General features: G+C 32.8%; 1 protein-coding gene and 1 non-coding gene across 3 annotated transcripts in view; both read right to left on the bottom strand.

The window, feature by feature from the left end:
• The window catches only part of LOC132713803 (hemicentin-1-like), a 218,853-nt gene extending 206,218 nt beyond the window's left edge, over window positions 1–12,635 (bottom strand). Inside the window, exons 1-2 of one of the 2 annotated variants that reach the window (XM_060696480.1) lie at window positions 12,375–12,635; window positions 9,536–9,802 (exon numbers count right to left, since the gene is read on the bottom strand). In XM_060696480.1, coding sequence (XP_060552463.1) covers window positions 9,536–9,802; window positions 12,375–12,627 — 520 coding nt within the window. In that variant the 5' untranslated portion in view covers window positions 12,628–12,635. The remainder of the gene's footprint in view (window positions 1–9,535; window positions 9,803–12,374) is intronic. The other variant, XM_060696479.1, reaches the window with a different exon arrangement.
• A 13,439-nt stretch (window positions 12,636–26,074) lies between these two features.
• Trnaa-ggc (transfer RNA alanine (anticodon GGC)) lies at window positions 26,075–26,150 on the bottom strand. Its single transcript has one exon. It is a non-coding gene; the product is annotated as a tRNA-Ala (tRNA).
• Window positions 26,151–26,914: the final 764 nt, after the last annotated feature.

Genomic DNA, 26,914 nt, shown 5'->3' on the forward strand with positions numbered 1-26,914 from the left:
GCCGTGTTTTGTCTTTCTTTATCGATTCTGTTTTTTCTCTTTTTTTATAACTCGATTTTACAATTATAATTTAATAGGACTTGCAAATTTTTTATAATTTTTACTTTATACATTTTGTTTACGCTTATTGATATCTTGAATTTGGTGGTGATGCTTAAAGACATTATGTTCATTTGTTGACAATTTATTTTGTTATGCTGTTTTTAACTCAAATAAACTGGCACTTTACTACTGGATTAAACAGTATTGAAACGTTACAGTGATTTCCTTGTCCATGTATAGTTAGTTAGGTTTCCTTAAAACATGCTTGATGATTTATAAGCAAAATGATTAAATGAATAAAGTATAAATAGGATATCAATCTCCATAGAAGTGAACCATGTTCAACCAACCAACACAGTTCATATACCCCTATATACCTCTACTGAGAGACCACACTACCAAAGGTGTTTATCTTACGGTCTAGACCGTGTTATACATTGTATAAAAGTGAAAAAGAGAAATTATCATCATTATAAACTTGTACAGTATACTACAGTATTGTTTGTGTGTGTATTTGAGTTTATCCAAAATGAAAGTAATGGATTGCCCATCTTTCAATCGCAACTACTCGGCCCTTTCCGTCAGTCTTCGGATAAGGACCTCGAACACAATAGTATGAATACACAGAACGGATGCGGTATTTCGGTCTAACTATCGCTAAGAAACTAAACATGTAAACAAATAGTAATTTAATGCCGGGAGTTATTGCGTGTTTATTTCCAATAAATGTAGTAAAAGTCCACCTAAAATAAGTGAATTCATAGATACGAAAGCAAACAATACATTATTGGGCGCCAATTGTAACAGGGTGAGAAAAATGTGCAGCCTGACCGGGATTCAAACCCGGGACCCTCAAAGTACCATACAATAACTTGACCGACTGAGCTATATGGTCACTTACACATGTTCTCCCCTAAACAGTGAACAGTTATAAACCATGACATAATCCTACCAATTAAATACAAATACTATGTATTCAAAACCTTCAAGAAAAGTTTTGTTAATCAACGAATAAATGCAAATTAAGTAAATGGAAATCTTATCCATAAGGGATGTGATCTGTTGTTGAGTTGTAACATCTTGATCTTGTGATCTAAGGATCATGAAATAGCTAAGATCCCATCTTTATCATGATAAAATTTGTCAACAATCTTACAGATGGGACCAGACTGCAAGGACCAGGGTTGCATCTGAAACTAGGCAAACTAGGCAACTACTGTATATCATTTTTAGTTCCCTGGATTCATGCTATATATCACTCTTACACTTTATCTAGATCTTTTCTCTTACAATAATGATATCAATGCCAAATAATGTGTTTTACTCTATTATTATACACCAACGTATTTTTCCAGGAAGTTGTGACTGTTATGAAATATATTTAACTAACAAAACACAGATTTTTAACAAATCAAAGTCATTAAAATTAATGATTACACTAGAATTAAAATATCATTTAAACAGTTCTCTCTTAACATATTTTTTGTTCATGTTTTTAAATTTACCAATTTTAAAATTAAAAATAATAAATTTAAATAAATACAGTTACTCATTCATCTTTGAGTTTTCTTTTCTGATTTAAAGTCCCATGAATGATTCAGTTTATATTTTTGAATCATTTAGCCATGCATGGCCAAGCATCATGGCTTTATTGATTTGGCATAAATATTATTTTATTTTCCACTGAATCCACAAATAAAATATTTATTGAGTCCTGAAGATCTTTATGATGAAATCTTAACTGATAAACCTGGTTTAAATGAATAAATATAAAATTACTAGCTGCAACAAATAGAAAAAACAAGTTTATAAGGTTTATAAAGTCATTCTAAAAATAATATTTATATGCATATTCATCATTCCTGTACCTCCATCTATTTGATGAACTTCTTAAACTGGTAAATTTTCCATCTTATTCTTTTCAATTTATAAATATAAAAGATATACTTTTGTTAATATACATAATGACTAAGATAGACAGATAAGAGAAAACAAACTAGTAAACATGAGTTACATCCCTTAAAAAGAAGGAAAACCTGAAACCGAAAAGAAATGGCCATGAACTTTTGCCGTTTGAGGATCCCGGTCAAACATTGTTCTTACCCTGTGATATTTGGTGCAAAATGATATATATAGCTTATAAGAAGTATACTCTGTTATTCAGGAAATGAGTTATGGAAAAATTTCAAAATGGTAGGGATGTCACAGTATATTAAGCTGTTCAATTATAAATAAGGGTAGAATATATGTAATGAAGAAACCTTATATCTCAGTTGGTAGAGCTGTGGAAAGGTAATCAATGCATGACAGGTTTGAGCTCCAGTCAAGCTGCACTTTCTCTCCCTGTTACTTTAAGGGTCCAATATGAAGCTTATGGTGGTCAATTCACTTTGACACTCAAGTGTTCCAATGAAAAAAAGACAAATTTCAATATAATGTTGGTTATGTCAATGTAAAGATGAGAGAAAATCTTTAAGCTGTAGACCTGCAGTATGGTATTCCAAGGGTTCTGGGCTTTTTGGTAGTGCTGAGGTATGGTACATGTATTCTGAGGGTCTCTGGATTGAGTCTTAGTCAGGCTGCATTTTTTTCTCACCCTTGTTGTGATATTGATAAATATTTCCTGCATATATTAATGATTTATAATGTTTTAAGTCAATATTGTAAAATATTCAATTATTGCTATGTATTTTTATTTTTGATAATACATTGTAACAGTACAACTACTTAATTTGACCTTTTTTGTATGAGAGGGAGAAGCCCTTAATTAACTCCTCACCAGTGAGTTTTAAGCTGCGGTCTCCCTTACTCCCAGCAGAGCCCAGGACCACTGCGATAAGTTACCGGGATGATCCGAAAAATCCGGGGTGAAATTATTGTTGCGGTCACATTAACCGCGGCAGCACTACGGTAATTCCCATATAACCTCCCAGGATGTGCTCCGGACCATCCAGGCAGAGCCCAGGTGAAACTTTGGTTCATGCCGGTGCTTCCCTGGTCTTTCCCGGATGACGCTGGAAGAGCCCGGTTGACCCAGGCAGATCCCCAGTCGATCCAGGCAGAGCCCTGGTAGAACCCCGGTGGATTGTAATCGCCCAAAAATGATTACATTGATACATAATTTTTGTCCCCGGCCTTTTCGAACCATTCGAACCAAAAATGGGGATATAGAAATAGACTCCATCCGTCTGTCCGTCCGTCCGTCACACTTATGTGTCCGGTCCATAATTTTGTCATTTATCAAAGGAATTTGAAATAACTTGGCACAAATGTTTGTTATAATAACGATGTGTCATTCGCAACAACCAGACCCTACCTCGAGGGTCAAAGTCGCACTTACTCATTCAAGGTCAACATTGTCTATTTGAGGGTATATGTCGTGTCCGGTCTATACTTTCTTATCCATGAAGGGATTTTGTAAATACTTGCCACAATTGTTCACAATAATGAGACAATTTGTCATGCCAAACAACCGGTCACCTACCTCCAAGGTCAAGGTCACACTTGGAGGTCAAAGATTAACATAGTCTGTTATAGGGTATATTTTGTGTTCGGTCCATAACTTTTTCATGTATCAAAGGATTTTGAAAATGCTTGGCACAAATAGTCAAAATGATATGATGATATGTCATGCGTAAGACCAGTGTCCTTACCTCCAAGGTCAAGGTCACATGTAGAGGTCAAAGATTTACATAGTCTGTTATAGGGTATATTTTGTGTCCAGTCCATAACTTTTTCATAGATCAAGGGATTTTAAAAATACCCCTGGGGTAAATATTTGCCCCGCCCTGGGGCTCATAGGTTTTCCTTATATTATATAGTATAAACTAGAAATTTTCTCCTCAGAATTGACAAAGGCTAGAGGTAAGATATTTGTCAAGAAACATTGTGTAGCGAAACTTAATTTACCAAGATTTGTTCAATTTATAGCCCAAGAGTCATAATTGGTCTCGCCCCTGTGTTTATATATATAGGATTTTGTTATATGTATCTTGTCTGAAGGTTTACGGCTTAGATGTAGATACTTGATAAATAATATCAGTAGATCCCCTACCATAATTGTTAAAATGTTGGCACTAGTGAATTTGCCCCAGGGTGTCATAGGTTTTCCTCATATATATAAAATGTAAAAACGTAAAAAATCTTCTCCTCTGAATATACAAAGGATAGACATTAGATATTTGGCATGAAATCTTCACTTGTGTAGACCTCGACCACCATTCTGCAAATTTAAGCCCTGGGGTCAAAATTGGCTTTTCAAGGGGGTCATAGGTTTTCCGTATATGTACATAGTAAAAACAATGGCATGGCATTTTTTCCAGTGTGTGTGTTTAGCATGTAACTTTTAGTATTGCTGGATGATTCAATTCCACATTTTTATAGACTTTTATAGTAATAGAAAATAACACTGGAGACTCCATTTTACTTTTCATATATTGTATACTGTAGGTAAAAGACAGGTGTTTCTCAAGCAGATTTCTGTATTGCTCATCAGTTTTGAAAACCATTTAGTCTAGTATCTTAATTGCCTGGCAAAATACAGCCCTAGTCTGTAGGAACGAAACCTCTTCCTTGTCCCATTAATATCTTGAAAAGAAATAAGCCTAGGTTTGTGTAACTTGTAAGGGACATTGACCGTAGCCAGAAGATAACGTCTACTGATTTTGAGGTCAGTCGATTAAAATCAACATGGTTTTGATGCCGTAATGACAAGCAAATGTATACTTCAGTGCTTGCAGTGCTTTGATTTAGAATATAACCTGGAGCACTTTATCAAACTGCACTAAATCAAATATCTTTTAACGTCTGGTGTTTTTTTATTTATAAACAGTTAACTATATACCAGAAAAAATAAAAAAAAACAACAATTATATGTATTCATATGAAAATGACGACTTATATGAAAATTCCAGTAAAATTTGCTTTTTTAATACATTCCCGCGTTTCGGGCAAACATAGCATTAGCACAAAAGTTATACTATTAGATGCGGAATTTATTTTGGAATAAAATGGTATAGCCTATATTTCGTGTTATTTGGAGTGTATATAAGACCATACGTGTGATTATCACAGCACTGCTCCCAACCGTATGATTATAACGAAGCGTGGTAATAAAACAAATTATACAAATAGTAGTATTCTAAAAAAAATTAAATACCATTAAACGCTGAACTAGTTTTAGAAGAAAAATATTTATCATTCGGATAAAACTGATTAATCATAAAGTCGTGTATGTGATTATCACGGCACTACCTATAACCGTGCGCTTATATAACACCGCCACATAATAATCAAACGCTGGTCATAGAACAGACCCACTTAATAAATTGTTAAAACTATTGAACAGGTAAAATTCAAATTGTAAAATTTGTGTCAACATTTCTTGAATAGTCAATAGAACCCCGTGACCTTAAATATCTATTAATAACCTTCTCATTGTACTCCCTTCCCTTTTACGTATGTATTAACATGTTCCAAGCACTATATATATAAATATAACTTTATATATGTATACAATACACTCGTGACAAACTTTTTCAATAATCAATTATATTCAGTTCTATTCAAAATAACAATTTTGGCTCATTGGTACATATATTTTTACCGTTGCCCATTTATCATCCTAATCACAACTGTGTTTTGTCTTATACTTAACCTGTTGGATGCGAATGTGTGTATACAATGTTTTCAAATAGAATTCACGGATTGTTGAAAAAAAAACAACTAAAACAAAAAAGAAATGTAAAAATTGCCTTTTCCAGTATCTACACCCACAGAGCACTACGCTATTATGCTTATAAGAGATTTATCATGCAACTGCTATGGTAACTGCCCGATAACACTTGCCTGATAATTATTTTTGATATCAGGTCAGTAACCTTGATATTAAAAATAAGCCCCGCCCATTTTAACGGACTTTTTTTCAATTGCTTATATTCTCATTTTCATCAGCATGTGAGTTCTACAATGTAATCTCATACCCTTACAAGTCTTGAATCAAGATGTGATATTTATTTATTTATTATTTCGATTTCAATTACGAATAAATTAGATAGCGAATAGTTTTAGCACCAACTAAATGAAGTGACGTCATAATTTATATTGCAAATGACATCATCGATGTTCACGTCATACTATACATGTAATCATAACAAACAGGCTAGACGATTTTCTTTGAGAACTTGTAAATGTTTACTTTATTTCGCCGGATTATTATTTCATAAATGAACACATTGTTTCGTTTGAAAAATAAGACGCATGTTTGTGTAGCTTGTGTTTGATTGCCGATTTGACTTTTCTTTGATTGAAATTATCGTGAACTTTTGAATTTGACAATTCAAGACAAAAGTTGCAGTAAAGTTAAGTTTATGTGATTCTTAGTGGATTTTTGGATCGATGTTTAAATTAAAGGTAAGAATTTTATCGTATTAGGCCTACATTCTGTTGTATCTTTTATCCGAGTCGAAAGAAAAAATGGCCGCCATAACAAATTCTAAGTTTCAGGGGCGGAAGAATTTGTTTTCAAAAATTATTTTTTTGAACAAAATCCCCCTTTTTACGAAATTCGCTATTTAAAAGTAGATTATTTTGTTATTTTGACAGTTATTATGTGTTACATGATAAATAGAAAAACATGCTACTGTCTTTTGATATCAATTTTATCAGGCTCGGCTGATATGGGCAGAAAGGGCTCGGCAAGCCTCGCCCTTTCTAGCCCATATCAGCCTCGCCTGATCAAATTGATATCAAAAGACAGTAGCATGTTATTCTCTATTTATCAGGTGGTAACAGATTTAGGCGATAAATAATGTGCTTTGTTACAAGAATTATCGATACGCCTATTTGTCAATTAATTGATATAAGGAATGGCGAACACTTCAAACAGTATGTTTCGTGTTTTAGTGCATAATGTTAACTTTCACGCCTAGCGAATTTAAGAGAATTGACACCTCCATGCATCAATACGTATTATGCATATAACTAACCGTATATGACACTGATCATTTCAACCTAGGTAAAAATATTTCTTTATCATTAAATAATATTTTTCGACATGAACAAGTATAATTTATGTGAGAAAAAATAAAACAAAAATTATGAATAGACGCTTTTTTCCAATTCCCTGCAATTACTTTTTTCAAGATGCTCCTGTGTGTTGGATAACAAACATATATGTAAAAAAGAAGGACACATATTTGACACAATTCATTTTGGAAAACAATATTATTAATTCAAGTATGTTTGGTTAAATATAAAACACTGTCTTGAACACTAATTGAAACACGATAAATATAACATTCAAAAAGTAAAACTAAAACTTTTTTAAAAAATACTTATTAGAACACAATTATAATTATTTATAACGAAGATTGTCATAATTATTTAAAAATCGCAGCAATACATGCTTTTTAAAACACTCCCGTGTGTTAGAAAATTAATAAATTCCCACAAAAATTATACCATTAGATGCGGAATTCATTTTAAAATACAATGGTGTATGATTTAACTATTGTGGAGAAAATTTAAGACCGTACGTGTGATTCTAACGACACTACCCCTAACCGTGTGATTATTACGCCGCCGCGTAATAACCACACGCGTGGAAATATTACCACGCGTGTGATAATTACGCGACACCGAAATATTTTATTTTTTCAAAGTTTATGAGCATTGTTTTTATAACATTCAGATATTCTAGGTAACATGTCTTTTACGTGATAGAAACCAAATACTTTTACTGTTATTAAATTTTATAAAATTATTTTATCAGATACAGGTCTATAGAATTTAACAATGAACAAGAACCAGTGTTTTTTTTTCACTTTTTGGGGAAGGGGGTCGGTGCCCGTTTGAAGGAGAAAAATGCAATAAGAGGGGGAATTCAATTTGCTTTTTCTTGATAAACGGATCTTAAATACTGAAACATCTCACGTTAAACTTGTTGGGACACCGGGAGTAGCTCCCCTTACCTACCTGAGAATGATTTGTTAACAAATTAACCTTGCTTAACATTCAGTGTTACAGACATAAAATAAAACAGTTTTCGGCAGTTAGTTGCAAAAAAAAATAATGATTTTCATTGCAGGCATATTCTGGCTGCTGTATAGGGGGAAATTTCGGCTTTGAGGTCGGGGGGGACATACTATTTTGAGGGGAGAATGAGACCAAATTTCGCCGAATATATTGGTGAAAAAAAAAACACTGAGAACTGTCGGAGGACAGTAACGCTCGACTGTTAAAAAAAAATTGTCACAAGGGTGTTTCATTGAGTATAATAATGCTTACCTATATGAATACATAAAATTGTCCGAAAAGGTACAAAGGCTTAGTATTAAGATCTTTTATTGAGTAAATAACTGCTTTATTATTATAAATGCATAAAATTGTTCCAAAAAAAGGCACAAACCCTTCAGTAGTTATGGAGATACCAGCTTAAAAGCAAAACCTTTCCCAAGAATTTCTAAGACGAAAAAGTGCCAAAATTATGAAAAAAAAACACATCAGGGTTATTGGACTTGTGCCAATCATGTTATATAATCACAGAGAACAAGTGTGTGAAGTTTCAATCCATTCCTTTCAGTAGTTATGGAGATACCAGCTTACACGCAAAAACTTAACCAAGGATTTCTTATTTGAAAAGGGGGCATAATTAGGCAAAAAAGCACATCAGAGTTAAAATGAAACTTGTGCCAATCATATAAGATAATCACAGAGAACAAGTTTGTGAAGTTTCAATCCATTCCCTTCAGTAGTTACGAAGATACTTGCTAAATACGCGCAAAAACTTAACCAATAATTTTTAAGTCGAAAAAGGGGCATAATTATGCAAAAAAGCAATCAAAGTTATGGGACTTGTGCCAATCATGTAAGATAGTCACAGAGAACAAGTGTGTGAAGTTTTAAACCATTCCCTTCAGTAGTAATGGAGATACTTGCTTACGAGCAAAAACTAAACCAAGAATTTCTAAGTTAAAAAAGGGGCATAATTATGCAAAAAAGCAAATCAGAGTTATGAAACTTATGCCAATCATGTAAGATAATCAAAGAGAACAAGTATAATAATGAAGTTTCAATCCATTCCCTTCAGTTGTTATGGTGATGCTTGCTTACTAGTAAAAACTTAACCAAGAATTTCTAAGTTGAAAAAGGGGCATAATTATGCAAAAAATGCAAATTAGAGTTATGGGACTTATGCCAATCATGCTAGATCATCACAAAGAACACGTGTGTGAAGTTCCCATCCATTCCCTTTAGTAGTTATGGAGATACCAGCTTACACGAAAAAAACTTAACCACAGGGACGATACGCCGACAAATGGGTGACTGCATTAGCTTTCTGCAAATAGTCTAGCTAAAAATGAAATTACTAGATACAATATTATTATGAACATAAATTGATTCAATGTGTAAGAAGACAAATATTGAAATACAAATATCTTGTTAATAATACAAATTCCTGATTTTCAAAAAAAAAGACAAGATAAATACTTACATCTAACATAAATAGTAACCCTCTTTTCCTTCCATCTAGACTGCATGTCTCGATTAATAGCCCTGCATGTATAATTTCCTGCTGATGTTTTTTGTACTTGATCCAAAGACAGAGTATCTGAATTGCCAAAATTATGACCATCTTTTGTCCATTCATATGTACATGCAGGAAAACAGTCAGCCTCGCACTTTATATCGTGTAATCTTGTTCCCTCATCAACTGTATATACCAATTTCCCATTTGTTACGTTGATAAAATCTGGACCAACTACAAAGCAAAATTAATAATATGTAAATACCAGGATAAAATGCCTCCATTTTTAAATGGTTCATGTCAAAAGTTCACAATATTTTTTTTATTTTAACCATTGTTACAAACTAGGTGCCCAGAGGCAACATCTCAAGCCCGCTGTCACATATCGCCCTGGCCTGTCATAAAATTCTTGCATGCGACATGCAGTCTTATGATGATGAACATTTGTGAATATAAGCAGCTGTGATAAAGTTATGGTGAGGAAAAGTTGTTTGCGAACATTTTTCGGCATTTGACCTTAAAGTAAGACCTTGACCTTTGACCTATCTACACAGTTCTTGCGCCAAACACACCATCTCATTATGTTAAACACATGTGCCAGATTATTTGAAATTCACAAGCAAATGATAGAGTTATGGTGCAAACAAGCTGTTTGAGACCATTTTTTTGCATTTTACCTTTCTGTATATACTTGACCTTTGGCCAAGTCACACATTTCTTGCACATGGCACTAAATCTCATATGATGTTGAACAATGAAGTGGGGTTATTTGAAAATCAAACAGCTAGTGATAGAGTGGTTGTGTGGACAAGCTGTTTGAGACCATTTCTTTTATTTGACTTTTAAGTATCCCCTTGACCTTTGAACTAGCCTCAAGGTTCTTGTGTGCAACATGCCATCTCATGATGTTGAACATTTGTGCCAAACTATTTGAAATTCAACCAGCTAGCGATAGAGTTATGGTGTGGACAAACTGTTTAAGACCATTTTCTTTCTATTTGACCTTAAATCAGTATGTCCTTTACTGCCAACTTGCCCCACAGACTTGCTGGTGACAGACCGTCTCATTATTGTGAACATCTGTGTTAAGTTATTTGAATTTATGCCTTCTAATGACATATTTACAATCTGGACAAGCATAATCCGGACAGACAGACTTAAGAAATGGCACTTTCGTTACTTTTCTTTTAATCGTTTTTATCATTTTTAGTCACACAAGGCCTAAAAGAAGAGCTGTCACACAAAAGTGAAGAATGCCCCTGAAAGGTTTCTAAGCATTGCAGAAAGGTATGATGAAAAGAAAACAGAATAAAAGTAACTAATTGCTTAATATTGTTGTTGTCATTAAGTCAAAATAACATCTAATTAGCTCTTACACGGATAAAAGCAAATATATAAAAACAAATAATATAAAAAATACAATTTTTTTTTTTTGGTATTTCTATTTTTGCACAGTCAAGTTTGAATCATGAACACAAGTAAATGAAATATATGAACACCAGTATCAGAATATATTAGATTTAATGGATCTTATTTTAACTATGAGCCCATATAGTGCTGACGCTGAAAACATATTTCAGTGATGAAAGTTCTAAAAACAAAAATTCGATCAACATTGAGTCAAGGTAGTTTAAATGACCAAATAATTACTAAAACACATGGTCCAAAAATTGGAAATTTTAATCAAAGTGAGACTGTTTATCTATGCAACAGTGAGGGATACCTCACTTAAAGAGTGGACTTTAAAGACATGTCAGCAAGTTAAAGAAACCAAAAGTGTTTACTCATATACCAGATGTTGTTGTTCCACAAAAGAGCATTATAATTTATAAGGCAATTCCTGTTTCAAAAGACTTGGAATTGGTCCTGAATTAGACAAGATATGCTCAGGATAAAAAAAAACAATGGAAAATTAACAAAGGGCAATAACTCTGTAATTACTTGAGATAGAGTTATGGTTCTTGTGCACTACACTTCTTCTTATTGTGCTTGACCATTGTATAAAGTTGTTTTGAATTCCAACAAGTAATTTTAAGTTATGCTCCGGACAATGAAAAGTAACAAAGGGCAATAACTCTAATGTCAAGATGGAGCTATAGTTCTTGTGCGTTGCACTTCCTCTCAATGTGCTTGACTATTGTATGAAGTTGTATTGAATTCCAACCATTAGTCTTCAAGTTATGCTCTGGACAAGGAAAATGCAATGGACAAAAAGACCGACTAACCGCCTGATCACCGGGTGACTCCTATATACTAAAGTTTTGGCGGTATAATAACGGTTAAACAGTCACTGGTTTGAGTTTGTAGCACACTAACAATGAGAGATATCCTGAATTTTCCAACAAAACCTAAAGGCTCTTTTATAATGGTATGAGATCATAATTATTCGCCCAATTGGTCAAAAAGTATTGACCTTATATCAGTTCAGTGCAAAATGCTTTTTTTAAAAAAATTCATATATTTTTCATGTTACACTATTGACCTGTGCCATATGCTCATAACTATGTTTGCTAAGATATGCATGTGGTGTCCATAATGTGTTTGTTATAACATTTGTTTCCTTGTAAAGAGAATATATTACACATTTATAAAGTGTCTGTTATAAATTATGAACTTTTAATAAAATTATTTAATTCATGGCTTAATTTAGGGTATTTCTGGATCATCCGTCATATAAGTAGGCATAGACAGTAATCACTCTGTTGAAATATTCATACTGATTCATACATAGTGTTCTGTAAGCATATACAGGCAATTTTTTCTGAATTATTTATATAATTGTACAATGAATAAAATATCAACTTACATCTAACTTCAAGTAGCAACTGTTTTGTTTGTAGTGGTTGTTGAGACAGTTTAACGTTTCTAGCAGTACATGTATATGTTCCAGCCATTGACTTTGTTAAAGGACTCAGGTCAAGCACTGCTCCAGACACACTAAATGAATTTGGTCCAGACCAACTGTAGCTACATTCCCAGCAATCAGCTCCACATGTGATTGGTGCTGGGTTATAATTTTCATTATGTCGATATGACACATCATTTGGATTGAAAAACATATTCCTCGGTCCATCTGTAAGAAATTTATTCACTTTTTTTCTCTTCATTACTAACACTCAGATTTTTTTCCAATACAAATGAGAGTTTCATATAATATAATTTGTTTTATTACCCCTCACGTTTTTCGTAATGTTAATTTCCCATAGGCCTCTGGGAGTTATTTTTACTGTTAATGCAAGTGTACCACGTGACTAAGAATTTTGTACTGTTACATAGGTAAAAGTATTTTTTAACAGTATAAAATCTGGTCACGTGGTCTATTTTCTAAATAAAATGAAATAAAATGGCCGTCATGTTTTTCTCGATTCATTCTTATTTTCGACGTTAAACCCCGATATGACATCAATTTCTTCTCTGGAGTACCTATGACATGCTGACGATTTAAGCATGCAACAAAGGATTATTTAACAATTTTAATCAGTGAAACGTTACAGATATGGTGGAGAGACATAGGATATCATCGTTATTTTGTCAAAAACCATACAAAGAATATTCTGGAAACAGAAGGATCAGATTTCACAGATCATAACCGTATAAATGGGTTAGTGTTTTGTTTCCTAGATAAAACCTAGCTTAGTGTATGTTTATATGACTTGTAGATATCATCACTTGCTTAAAGAATAAAAGAAAAAGAAAACTTCTCAAGTTGGCCTAACGTACACTTAAAACTTAAAAGGTAAAGACAGTTAAGTTGTTGTTATTCTTGGTTTATTTTTGTTACAGTAAGATTTAGTTGACAATTTCAGATCATCACAGTATTTTTGTTCGGGGTAATAAAATAAATAACACATGGGTTTGTGAGTAACAGTAAATATATCATCCCTCGTAAAAATAATGTTATCCTCGGCTACGCCTCGGGTAACAGTATTTTCCTCGGGATGATATTTTTACCCACAAACCCATGTGTTATTTATATAATAACACGTAAGATAAGTGCGCTGTGTATATTATTTCTAAGCATAAGTTAAACCTTTACATTATTGACTCGTTTTCTATACAATAAGTGTTTAAATGATAACATATAGAATAGTACCTATCATAACATATCCATGAGAAAAAATAAAAAGTTGTCTCATATACTGTTGAAACAAATGTCCTCAAAATATATGATTTTTAGATAATTAATAAGATTAATTTTCGCAACCAGTCTATTTATAAAATCAGGAATTAGTCCTAAAAGTTTCAGTATTTACACAAACGAAGCATTATAGCCAATCAAGTCTAATACATACCACTAGTCGAAACAAACATTGTAATAGTTATTTTATTAACTTCTCAATAGTTGTGTTATTCAATATGTTTTTTACCGAACGTTTAGCTCTATTCGAATACACGTTATTTCATTGTTTTAGTTATTTGATCTGTAAAACATAATAAAATCATGACGCAGCAATAAGCTTAAGACAATCGACATGACATAATTAGCATTTTTGCTACGCATATCTATACTTACAAATTACATTCATAGTTAAATCTTTGCTTTGTGGTTCACCACCAGTCCTTGTTGCTGTACATCTGTATGTTCCAGCATCTGAACTCTGAAGCCTCCCAAGGTTTAATAAAGCTGAGCTACTAACAAGTGTTCTTGATGGCGTCTTTGACCACGTAAAACTACATGTAGGATGGCAGGTTGCTGTACAAGTTACTTGATCGAGAGTTTCATTTTCATCTTTCTCATGGCTTGTTTCACTTGGACTAAACACAACGTTGTCTGGACCATCTGAAGATATACATTTTCAAAACCTTTTTGTTACCTTTGCTCATTACCATTCTGACCATACATGTCTCAACGTATAGAAACGATCTATACAAGATGACAGGTTACAAATCATTTGATTAAGATTTTTATTTCCATTTTTCTGGTAGACTTCATCACTTCGAATAGATATAAAACAATCTTGACCATCTGATATCTATGATATTAGTCATAAAGATTTTTGACAAGTTATGAATTATAAATAATATATTGTCAAACAGGTACATGTTTACAATTACAAATTGCCTTTATCGTAACAAACAATTACTGGTTTATAGCTTGTACTTCATTAAACATACTTTAGTCTTATATTTTGAAAACACTTTAAAATTAAGATCATGTAAGTTATAGGTGGAATCAAATTCAATTAACTTGATAAGAAAATATCCTAAAATTGTGTCATTTTATACTATTTTATAAACTTAATATATTTTTAATCACAGCTAAATAAAAAACTGAATTTCTTCTTGTTCACTAACTTCCAAACTTCTGACTCCCGGAAACTAAAATATTAGACCATTATTGCTAGTCCCACTGGTTTTTATATTTTAGAGGTTACAGGTAAATCTTATGCATACCACGCTTGTTATTTATAGGTTGAATAATAGGAATGACAACAAACTTTAAGATACAATATCTTAAATTTGGAATAATTGCCTAATTTACAATATATAATCCAATTAAAGAAAAAAATAACACACTTAAATATATATGATAAAACTTAATTTGGATGTCGTCAATATAAGTAAAATGTTAAATAAATATTTACTTAATCATATTTTATTTTCATTAACAAAGTACCAACACAAGCTGTAGTGGAAAAAAACTCTTTGTATATCCGGCAGAATAATCTACCGCTATCTTTCTAAACAAAATGATTAAATATTTTTATCACCTTAACACAAATGAAATTTAAAACTACTTTTGTTGTAGAACACCGTGTGCATCCAGTAACGTCGGAATGTGTATATCACGCACGATTCGTGCAAAAAGTAAAGCAGAAATGTTCAACAAATGGCAGTCGTATGCGGCTATTCCTTTTTTTCAGTTTAGTAAAATAAAAATAAAAATATTTTGGCCCGTTAACCTTCCGCGTTGGAAATCCTGTCAGGTATCAGCCACATTTCTAAGTTACGTTTTGAACGGATCGTGCGTTATTTTCACATTCCAGCGTTACTGAATATACACGGTGTTCTACAACAAAAGTAGTTGAACTAATATTTCATTAAATTTCATTAGTGTTAAGGTGATAAAAATATTCAATCATTGGCGTCCGCGCCGAAGCGCGGCGCCCTTATGGAATGAAATCAGATTTTGTGAAAGGGCGACAGCAACTTCTCGAGCCTTTTAGTCGGTCATAATAAAAGCCGATCTTTCCGATCGGTATGAGGGTGCTTGATTATTAATTAAGAATGAAATGTCGCGATATGTTACAATGAATAGCGAACTGGAGAATTTCGCAATGCAAACATTTTCAAATGAAATAACCTTTTCCGTCAATAAATCGCGCTCTTCGGGTTTTTTTATTTATCATTTTGTAGTACACAGTGGGTTATCATGGTATGTTATTGTTGTACATGTATCCTAGAAAAATCAGTTGATGACCTAAATATTCCAAAAATCTATTTATAGATATATCTATTTATCACTCCTATCGGTAATTACCGGTCTCTCCCGGTCTATTTTGACCGGGATTTACTAGTGACCGGCGAATAGTACCACACGTTTATTGTCCGGTCTCTCCCGGTTTTGGAGTAGATGTTTGATATCGTTACAATTAGAAAAAAAAACAACAATAGCATGTTTCATTTTTTTATCTATATGAGATAAAAACAATAAATATGTACACGGATTTATATGTAATATAAATCCGTGATATGTACAATAATTGAGAAAAAGGTACATTTTTATGGTATTAAAATGACATTATCAACTTTGAAACATTTTATTTAATTTGTTATCCGTGTTTAGTAAAGATGCCGAGGAATTATTCAAAGTTACAAATTAGATTTTATGAATTATTCAATTGATTGATAATTTAAAACATGATAAAGAAAAATACAAATGTACATGTACATGGTTTAAAAATAAACAATATTATATATTAAAAGATAAACCATAATTTACTGACTTTTTCCAGTTAAGCTTTGACTTATAAAATAATCGTCGGTCAATATGACAATTGAATTCTTAAAATTTATTTTACAATTTTAATAAAAAAAGAGTAGTAAAAACTCAGTATTAAAATAGCACATAAAACACAAAAAAGAAAAGAAAACAATATTCATAAAATTTGTATTTTTTTTATTAAAATTAATAGATATTACAATTATTGTATAATAAACAATTATGCTCAACATGATCAACATGGATATATATTTACTAACTTAAAGTGTGAACAGATACCTTAAAAGGGGGTCTTCGCTAATAGCGATAACATAATAAGGGACAATTACAAAGGTGTGGTACGTGTTGATCATGCGTTACACATATGGATTATAAATGATTGCATACATGTATATCCGTTGCTATTAATAACCACGATTATAAAGAAATAACAAGTAATATTCTAATCTCTAGCATGCCAATCAAAGTTCATAATGAACAATGTCTTTCGTCCGCTCATTCATAAGTGATATACATTTCTGGTAGTTTATAAGAATATCTTGTCATCATATGTGTACTAGTTCATCTTCACTTGCTGCATTTCTTGCTTGGACGCCCTGTGATGCTTTGCATCAATGCATTTCTTGTTTTGTTTAGAAAGAGAACTGGGAAATCCGAACCCTTGTGTGTGCGATTTGGGGTTGATTATCCTCTATCACGCCTGGTAAATGATAGAGCTACCTCTTTCGAAGATATACAGTAATTCGCTCTACCGCTTCTTCCGAGCTTATACATGTCGATAAAATCAAATGTCTAGTGTTTTCATTTTTTAAATATTTAATAAATTCTACACTAAATATCGAAAATCGGAGAATGCTATGCCGTGTAGATTTGATTAAGGTTTCCAGAAAACGTAAAGTTGTTGTAATTGTGTTTGAAATATAGTTGTTGTGGCGTTTCCCATTTCGCGAATTTAGAGTTAAAATGGACCGTTTCATGATAAAACAGATTATTTTTCCTCAAATTTTCATCTAAACAGCGATTCAGATTAAAAACAAATACGTTTCCAGTAGATAGGGTCTTGAAATGAAAATAAGATTGAAATCAGATCAAAACATTAATTTAGTTAATAAAGAAAGTGTCTGATTGTTTGTTGAATGTTTGTGTATATTTTATTAAATAAATTATATTTATCACGGCACAAAAAATTTAATAAAAACAAAATTATACTAATGTAATTACTAAAAACGTATATCATGACGTAATTTGCATAAAACATTAATGTTTACAGCATTCAAATTGTTATATACTCATTTTTTTCAACTGTACTGTACACAACTTTTACTTTGTATATGTGATAAACAGCATACTGTATTATCTCTATTTGTGTAGTATTAAATGAAGTATTGAACCTGCGCTCATTCAATATCCTTTCAGTTTATACAGACATAGTCACTTTTCCACGTTACATAAAGAACCTAACTTAAAAATACATGTTTTAAAAGATTTTAACTTTTTGTACAGAACTAACAAAACATAAACAAAGTAATTTTTTGTCCGTTTCAGAATTTACATCGTGTATATCATGGCACGAGTAGTTTTTTCTAATGTGTCGGGTATACCAATATCAAAATCCATAAGGAAATATATACGATATTGTACGAAACTCAAAAGTCACATCGAAATTCTCAGGAATGATCTGGAAAATTAAAAATTGTCATGAAAATATTTTTGATGATTATTTAAGTATAATGTCAAAGCAACCGTATGCGCCTTTTCACTTCTTTCAATTTAATGTACAATAAAGATATTAGTTCATTTTTTCCGTGGAACTTGTTCGGCCACAGAATTGCACGATTCTGCATTACTTTTTTCACAATGCCTGTGTTATTTGCACCTCACTGTGTTACTGTATATTCAAGATTTTGAAAGGAAAACATGATCATAGATTTCTGACTAGCTGGAAACAATGTAGATACTAAAGTACGTTAGCTAAAATGGCAACTCACTGGGCATTCGAAATAGAGAACAAAATAAATGTTTCAGTAACCTTTAAAAACAAGAACACTAAACGCTCAATATATATTTCTCGTCACAACTATTGATTTCATATTACTATTCTCCCGTTTGAACGGTTACTATGTGACGCTTCAAACATTTAGGCATACTAAATAGTTTTGAGTTATGTATACATTCTGTGTTCTTGTAAGGTAATTGTTTGTATATTTGAAATGTGAAGCCACAGCTTGTACACAGTGTTCACATTTGTACAGCCTACTGCTCATCCTGAAGTTGTGATAAAAGTAAGATCACTTTGTGAATGCTATAGCAGGAATAACTGCTAATATAAAACAAATATTGTCAAATAGTTGATTTCTTTCTTCATAATGATACCCGATTGATCAACATCCTAAAGATCTTTTTCACCGAAAACTTTTTACATTCTTTGTCAATATTATTTTGGTCCCCTTTGAAACCAAAGAGCTATCTCCTTAGTGACAGGACTATCTCCTTCACGACAGAGCTGTCTCCCAGAACAAACATTCTGCATTTTCTTTATTAACTAATGTTTTGATCTGATTTCAATCTTATTTCATTTCTAGACCTTAGACTTTTTCTGGAAACCTTAATCAAATCTACATGACATAGCATTCTCCGATTTTCGATATTTGGTTTACAAAATATATAAATAAATGAAAACACTCGACACTTGATTTTAGCGATTTTTGCATTGGCTCTGAAGTAGCAATAGAGAGATTTACAGTATATCTCCGAAAAAAGGTACCCCTATCATTAACCAGGCGTGTCTATCTTACCCAAAAATAAATTATATTATTCGTACCCCTCATGTAATACAAGTCGCGTCATTAAAATGACGTCATTCGCGCGCGCCTTTTGTTAATGACTAGCGTTTATAAGATGACGTTTTTAGCAGCTATGAATGAAGTCCATACACCGGCTGGCGTCACAGACGGTGCTATCTAGCTCTGAGGTCACTGTTTATTGGAAACTAATTAAATCATGTTTTACTGTAATATGTAAATAATAATGTTCACAGATACATAGGTTTTCGAAGTTATAAAAAGCAAAAGGGTCGGGCAAATGTTCTTTGAAAATAAGCGAACGGTCCTCCCGAAGCCTTGTTACCGTTGTAAACAGTTACACGGGAAGTCGGTGTAAGATAATTGCAATCTTACACGCAACGTGCAATACTTTTGTACATAGAACGACGCGTTAACGAAACGGACGTATGCTACAATGCAGCTCCTTATTATGTAAACAACTCACATGTTGTAAATTACAATTTGCATTGTATAGATTATTGATGCTGTTTGTCATTCAAAATAGTTTCTTTTCTCTAGATTTATGTGTACAATGAAATGTTATTTTCATTGCATTTGGTCAATTTGAATGGAAAAGTTGGTATATTTTATGACCAGCGAATACATTCATTCTTATGCGGCACGTAGTTAATGTGACCCCCTCCGCACCTCATAAACAAAGACCTGCTTCGCCTCTTAAACATGACCGTAAAAACCAGCAAAATAGCATAAATAGTAGATTCTTCTAACAAATAATTTCCAAACGATATCTGTGTTCCTTTTTAAAAGTTTGAGTAAAGAAAGTCCCTAAATGATAGATTAAGAATTGTGCACAAATTTGGAAAAAGAACTTGTAATTAATAGAAATATGTTACAAGAACAAACAAACGTTTAATATTCTCAATGTGCGTATTGTTAATAGCAATAAGAATGAATGACACAACCTTGACTTCAAGATTTAGCGTTACAGGTCGCCATATTTTTGTTTATTTTTCAAAGTCCATCAGATGACGATACAAAACGGTTTGATGGAATACCAAGTGTTAGCTTGGCCTTAAGGAAAAAGGAATAGTTCTTACGTACCAAATACTTTTGCTAAATTACTTCACAATAAAACAAAAAAATGACTCGACTAGAAATGATGTATGACCATATTAATGACTTTCACAATTATCCATGTCAAGCCTGTTTAACCGGTTCCTGTGTATTATACATCATTTTAAACAGGCGCATGGTTTTACAAATGTAGTTATTAATCAATCTTAGAATCGTTGACTGGAAACCAAAATTACACTTTTGAAGATATAGTTCGAGACGTTTTGTCGTGACCCCAACTTTTAAACTACAAACATTGGTCTTGCATTCGACATATCGTTTTAATGTACCACATATTTACCAAAACTTGTTCAAAATATCTCCATCAAGGCTAAAGTTTTATAACGGACATATACCTACTAACAGTTATATCATGTCTATACAAAAAGTGGAATGTGACTTGACATGAACACTAAATGTTGCAGGCAGTTAGGCTAGGATTTTCAAAACTATTCATTTATGACCTTACATGCTGAATATCCTCTCAAGATGTATTTTATTGTGCTTATTTATTTTTAAATAACAATCAATAATAACCATGTAAGTATGTTAGAATTAATAGGCTTAAAATCAATTATTTTTAAAGTCAGCAAAGCATAAATAATTATGATATAAAGGTCTCGAACATGAAAAAGTGTTAGCATTGTTTTGTTTCATGTAAAAACATTCTAAGGTCATGTAAAATTTAATTGACTTCTATTTAACAATTTCGTCATAAAGTCAATGTAAAAAGGATGCAGCGTTAATACTGATTTATCAATATACTCTGAGATATGATTATAGTAAGCATCAAATGTAAATTAGTCACTTCTGTTTGATGTATACAACAAGTCACAGAAACACATTCTGCCTAATATATAAGATAACCTTACAATAAACATCAAATGATAATGTTTCAATTCTGATTGTTATATGATATAAGTGAAATAACATATACTTACAATAAAAATCAAATGAAAATGTATCAATTCTGTTTGCTGTATAGTATAAGTGACATAAGATAAACTTACAATAGACATCAAATAAGGATGTCTCACTTCTGTTTGTTGTATCGTATAAGTGACATAAGATATACTTACAATGAACATCAAATGAGAATGTTTCACTTCTGTTTGTTGTATAGTATAAGTGACATAAGATATACTTACAATGAATATCAAATGAGAATGTATCACTTTTGTTTGCTGTATAGTATAGAATACATAAGATGTACTTACAATAAACATCAAATGATAATGCATTAATTCTGTTTGTTGTATGGTATAAGTGACATAAGATAAATTTACAATAGACATCACATAGGGATGTCTCACTTCTGTTTGTTGTATAATATAAGTGACATAAGATATACTTACAATGAATATCAAATGATAATGTATCACTTCTGTTTGTTGTATAGTATAAGTGACATAAGATATACTTACTATAAACATCAAATGAGAATGTATCACTTTTGTTTGTTGTATAGTATAAGTGACATAAGATAAACTTACAATAAACATCAAATGAGAATGTATCACTTCTGTTTGTTGTATAGTATAAGTGACATAAGATAAACTTACAGTAAACATCAAATGAGAATGTTTCACTTGTGCTTGTTGTATAGTATAAGTGACATATGATAAACTTACAATGAATATCAAATGAGAATGTATCACTTCTGTTGGTTGTATAGTATAAGTGACATAAGATGAACTTACAGTAAACATCAAATGAGAATGTATCACTTCTACTAGATGTATATCCTCCAGTGACAACTTCTGTAGCTTTACATGAAAACTGTTTATTGGCATCCTCCTTTACAATGTTGTTTACAGTCAGTTTATTCTTACTAGAAGTGTATGTATATTTGGCTCTACTTGGATTGTCTGTGTTGTCAACTCTCCAGGAGTATGTCAGAATGAGGCTGTGGTTACTTGGTGTGGTTGTTGATGTACTACTACATGTTAATGTTACACTCTCCCCTACTGATGGTGTTTTATTTACTGTTACTGTGGGCTTTCTTGGTAATCCTGAAATTAATATGGTTTGACTTATGACATGATAGCATACAGACTCTGTTTTATACTGGTAACAAATCGTATACTTACTCCATTTACTTAATTCGTGGTTACAGTAATGTAACTTTGCATAACATTTCATCAATTTACTTGCTTAGAGATAAAATTGAACTTCTTACTCGGCTTAAGGAGATTCGAATAAATGGTAAAAAGAGAATAAAAAGGACATATAAATGTTGAAAAGGAAAATTCTACTCTATAAACAGTGTGTCAAAAATTGTCTGAGGGTTATCAGCTATGAACATATCTTTTCTCTAGGTTTCGTAGCATTAACCTGTCTATGTAATGAAATTAATGATAGTTTCATGATAGTCTATGCACCATAAATTATTCTAGAATGATTCCTTAAAGCCACTGGCCTCCAGATGGTAAAATGAAAAATATGAAATAAAATTTCAAGTACAAGGTAAATACTGATCTAGTTAGGTTTTTTTGTGTAAATTTATTGTTACTGACATCTTAATTCAAGAAAAAATGTTGACATAAGTGTCAATATACCAGTATTTTGTTTTCCTTTGCGTAATCTACTACGTTACTAACGCAGTAGCCAACATAAATAGAAGATAATTCATTTAACATGTCACAACAATTATCCGGAAAAATCCTGGCACTAGTATTCGGTATCCGGTATGCCCGGGATCGTTTAACAATTTTAGCCATTGAGTAGGCCCCTATCATATTTCAAGCTAAAGTTTAAATCGATAAATTTGTCATTAAATATATGCTTTAACTAATAAAGTAGAGTTTTAGTGCCACAAAAAAATTACAAATATCAAAACAAAAACAGTTATTCGTTTCCCTTTAAGTTTGATACGATTCCGGATTCCGTGTGTTCCTAACCACAGGTCGTGATATCAGGTGGTACAAGAAAAAACAGGATGAAAGAATTGTGTTGTATATTAAAAGAAGGTATTTCCTGTTGGCAGGTAAGCTTCAGAGCAATAATGTTAAAATATGAACATTTGAAGTGTAATTTCGATGGCTTTCAAGTATATTATGTTTTAAAGTTTGAAATGCTTTTAAAAACGGTAGTTTTATAGGTCAGCTGCTTTAAGGACCAAAACAATTTTACAATAATGGGACTTCTTATATAACCTGCCTCATAACGCTAAATTTCTGCTGTTGTGAATTTAAAATTCTGGAAACTGTATATTCTTTCAATGCAAAAAAAGAACATTATATTTCAATTTCAGTTTCAGGGAATTTTTAAAAACAAAAAACAAAACATAACACATAAGCCATAACACCAGAGTGTCAGGTATTCAATCTTTATAACTTGCGTTACTACGCAGCGTTAGCTGTAACGTTGGCAACAGACTGCCAAACATCCAGAACAAAATCGTTTAATTTGATTACACAGAACAAAATATGAGACAAAGTAGAATCGCTATACGACACACGCTCTAAAGCCCTAATAACGTTTTATCACATACCCTTGCCGCTTATGCGACTGGGTATAAATGGTATGGCACGGCCGTGCATTTATTTTGACGTGACGTCACTTGCCTTATACAAACATAGCGTTAAGCGCGCGCGTCACTGAAATAAGGGCAACATTTCCGCAAAATACTCCATACTAAAAGCTTTTATCGCATGGCTTTTAGCTTTTTCTTTGTTCTTTCTAACCCATTATACTCTGTACACTTCTATTTTGGATTTGAAAACTGTAGTATTGTTATAGCAGTGATTGATATATTGATAGCAGTGCAGATTTTTTCCCACTTGATTCATATAGGAAAGAAACCAATTGATATATACCAGTAGAGTTATTTTCGCACCTGCTATATATCGTTTTTTTACGTAGGTTAATAAGGGACATAGGGATAAAGGGTCATGGGTAACACATTCAAAATATATATAAACTAGAACTCTGCGAGTCGGATGTGTCGCCTTGTGAACAATATAGTTTAGGAGAAATGGCCAGGACAAAAATGACATTTGAAAATCAACAAAGGGCAATAACTCAAAAAATAAGAAATGCAGAACAGCAGTGTCTGTACACTGCACTTCTTATCAATATGATTTATCATCCTATTAAGTTTCAAGACTAAAGCTTTTATATTTTATGAGAAATGGCCTAGACAAAAATAAATTATGAAAATTAACAAAGGGCAATAACTAAAAAAATAAGAAATGCAGAGTACCAGTTCTTGGGCACTGCACTTCTTCTTAATAAGATCAATCATCTTATGAAGTTTCAAGTCCATAGCTTTAAATTTTTAGGAGAAATGGCCCGGACAAAAATAAAGCATTCAAATTAAAAAAGGGCAATAACTCAAGAAATTAGAAGTGCACAGTACCAGTTCTTGTGCACTGCACTTTGTGTCATTATAAGAAGCATGCATACCAAGTTTGAAGTCAATCCGACTTATTATAAGTGACGTATGCTCCGGACAAGCTTAAGGGGATGCTGACGCCGACAACGATGCCGACATCGACGCCGACGACGACAACGACGCCGACACCGCCGACAAAAGCAACACCTATATGTCGCCTTTTTCAAGGCGACACAAACAATAGAAGACAAGTAATATAAAGAGCATCGGAACATGAGGCTATCTGATTTTATCAGATTTACGAGTGTTTTGATGTTCTTTCTCTTTTCTATCATAGTCAAACTTAAAAACACGTTCCCTGATACCATTATGTGAAACCCCAAAAAGTAACCAATGAACGAGCATCTGAATATGACATTTCCATCGGTATCCGCTTCTCTGTCGTCACAATTGGTAAACCCCAGACAAAATGAACCAATCAATAGGCATGCTCTAGAGTGTGGGTAACTTATACCTGCACTCCAGTTAACGCACTGTGCATGTATATGATGTATACGATTTTACTCTGTCACATTTTCAACAGAAATGCCCAAACTACGAAGGAAGAGCAGGTTGAACTGGGTTATGCTCCCCGAATAGGTTTATGACACAGAAAAACTTGTTGATACCTCTTGTTGTTTCAGTGTTATGTCCCGGACATATTTCACAGAGTTAACATTTACAAAGGGTAATTACTCCAAAATTAGGCAAGACACAGTAACGTTTCTTTTGCAAAGCACATCTACTCTATGAGATCAATCTATCTACAAAGTAATTTTTATTAACTCTTGTTGTTTCAGAGTTTTGTCCCGGACAAAGTTCAAAGTGTAAGGGCAATGACTTGAAGGGCAATGACTTCAAAATTTGGCAAGGCATAGTGACGGTTCTTTTACATTGCACATTTACTCAATGAGATATATCTACCTACAGTTTCTTGTTGATATCGCTAACAGTTTAAGATTTATTTCCCGGACAAAGATCACAGTGTAACAAGAGCCACCGCCGGGCGGATGCAACGCTCGACTCGAATTTTTACTTTTTCTAAAAGCAAACAAAGAATATAATTATATATTTATTTCTAATATACAAATATATAAATGCTTGTATATATATATATAAACAACCACCACCAACACCACCCCAGCAACACCACCACCACATGCGTATATATATATATATATATATATATATATATATATATATATATATATATAGAGAGAGAGAGAGAGAGAGAGAGAGAAGAGAGAGAGAGGAGGGAGAGAGAGAGAGAGAGAGAAATCGCACGAAAAATCGGCACGCGCAGCCGGGACTCGAACCACGGGTCTCTGGATTGCCGGTCCAGTATGCTAACCACTACACCACAGCGGCCGTTGGTTTTCTTCGTGCTACTTGGCCTTATATATTTAAGTAATTTTTAACTTTATTGTGACGTCATCATTTTTTTACCATAGCGGCGAGCTATTTATAGCTTCTTTTACCGCAGTTGGCTGACTCAATCACTATTAATTTTCTTATTACAAATATCTTATCGAAAACGCATTTATTATTTTATAAGACCATTCCCGCCCAAGAATGAATATATATGACTTTTTTTCTTTCATATATAAGCATGTGGTGGTAGTGGTGGATGTGGTTGTGGTGGCGGTTGCGGTTGTGGTAACGGTTGCGGTTGTGGTTACAGTTGTGGTTACAGTTGTGGTGACGGTTGTGGCTGTGGTGGTGGATGTGGTTGTGGTTGCGTTGTGGTAGCGGTTGTGGGGGCGGTTGCAATTGTGGTAGCGGTTGCGGTTGTGGTGACGGTGGCGGTTGTGGTGGCGGTTGTTGTTGTTGTTGTGGTGACGGTTGTTTTCGTTGTTGTATATATAACACAAACACACACACACACACATATATATATATATATATATATATATATATATATATATATATATATATATATATATATATATATATATATATATTTCTGTAACAAAAAAAATGCGATAAAACAGTTATAATATATGAAACTCTAAGTTACGGGGTATAAGAGTGGCGGGATGTTACTGCAAAAAACATTGTCTCGGCCTGACGGCCTCGACATTTTTTGGACTTTCCTCGATGTCGCCCAAGGCACTGTTATGAACATGTGGGCA

This window comes from Ruditapes philippinarum, unplaced genomic scaffold (assembly GCF_026571515.1).
Source record: "Ruditapes philippinarum isolate M1 unplaced genomic scaffold, ASM2657151v2 ctg701_1_1_1_1, whole genome shotgun sequence".
NCBI classification, from domain to species: domain Eukaryota; kingdom Metazoa; phylum Mollusca; class Bivalvia; order Venerida; family Veneridae; genus Ruditapes; species Ruditapes philippinarum.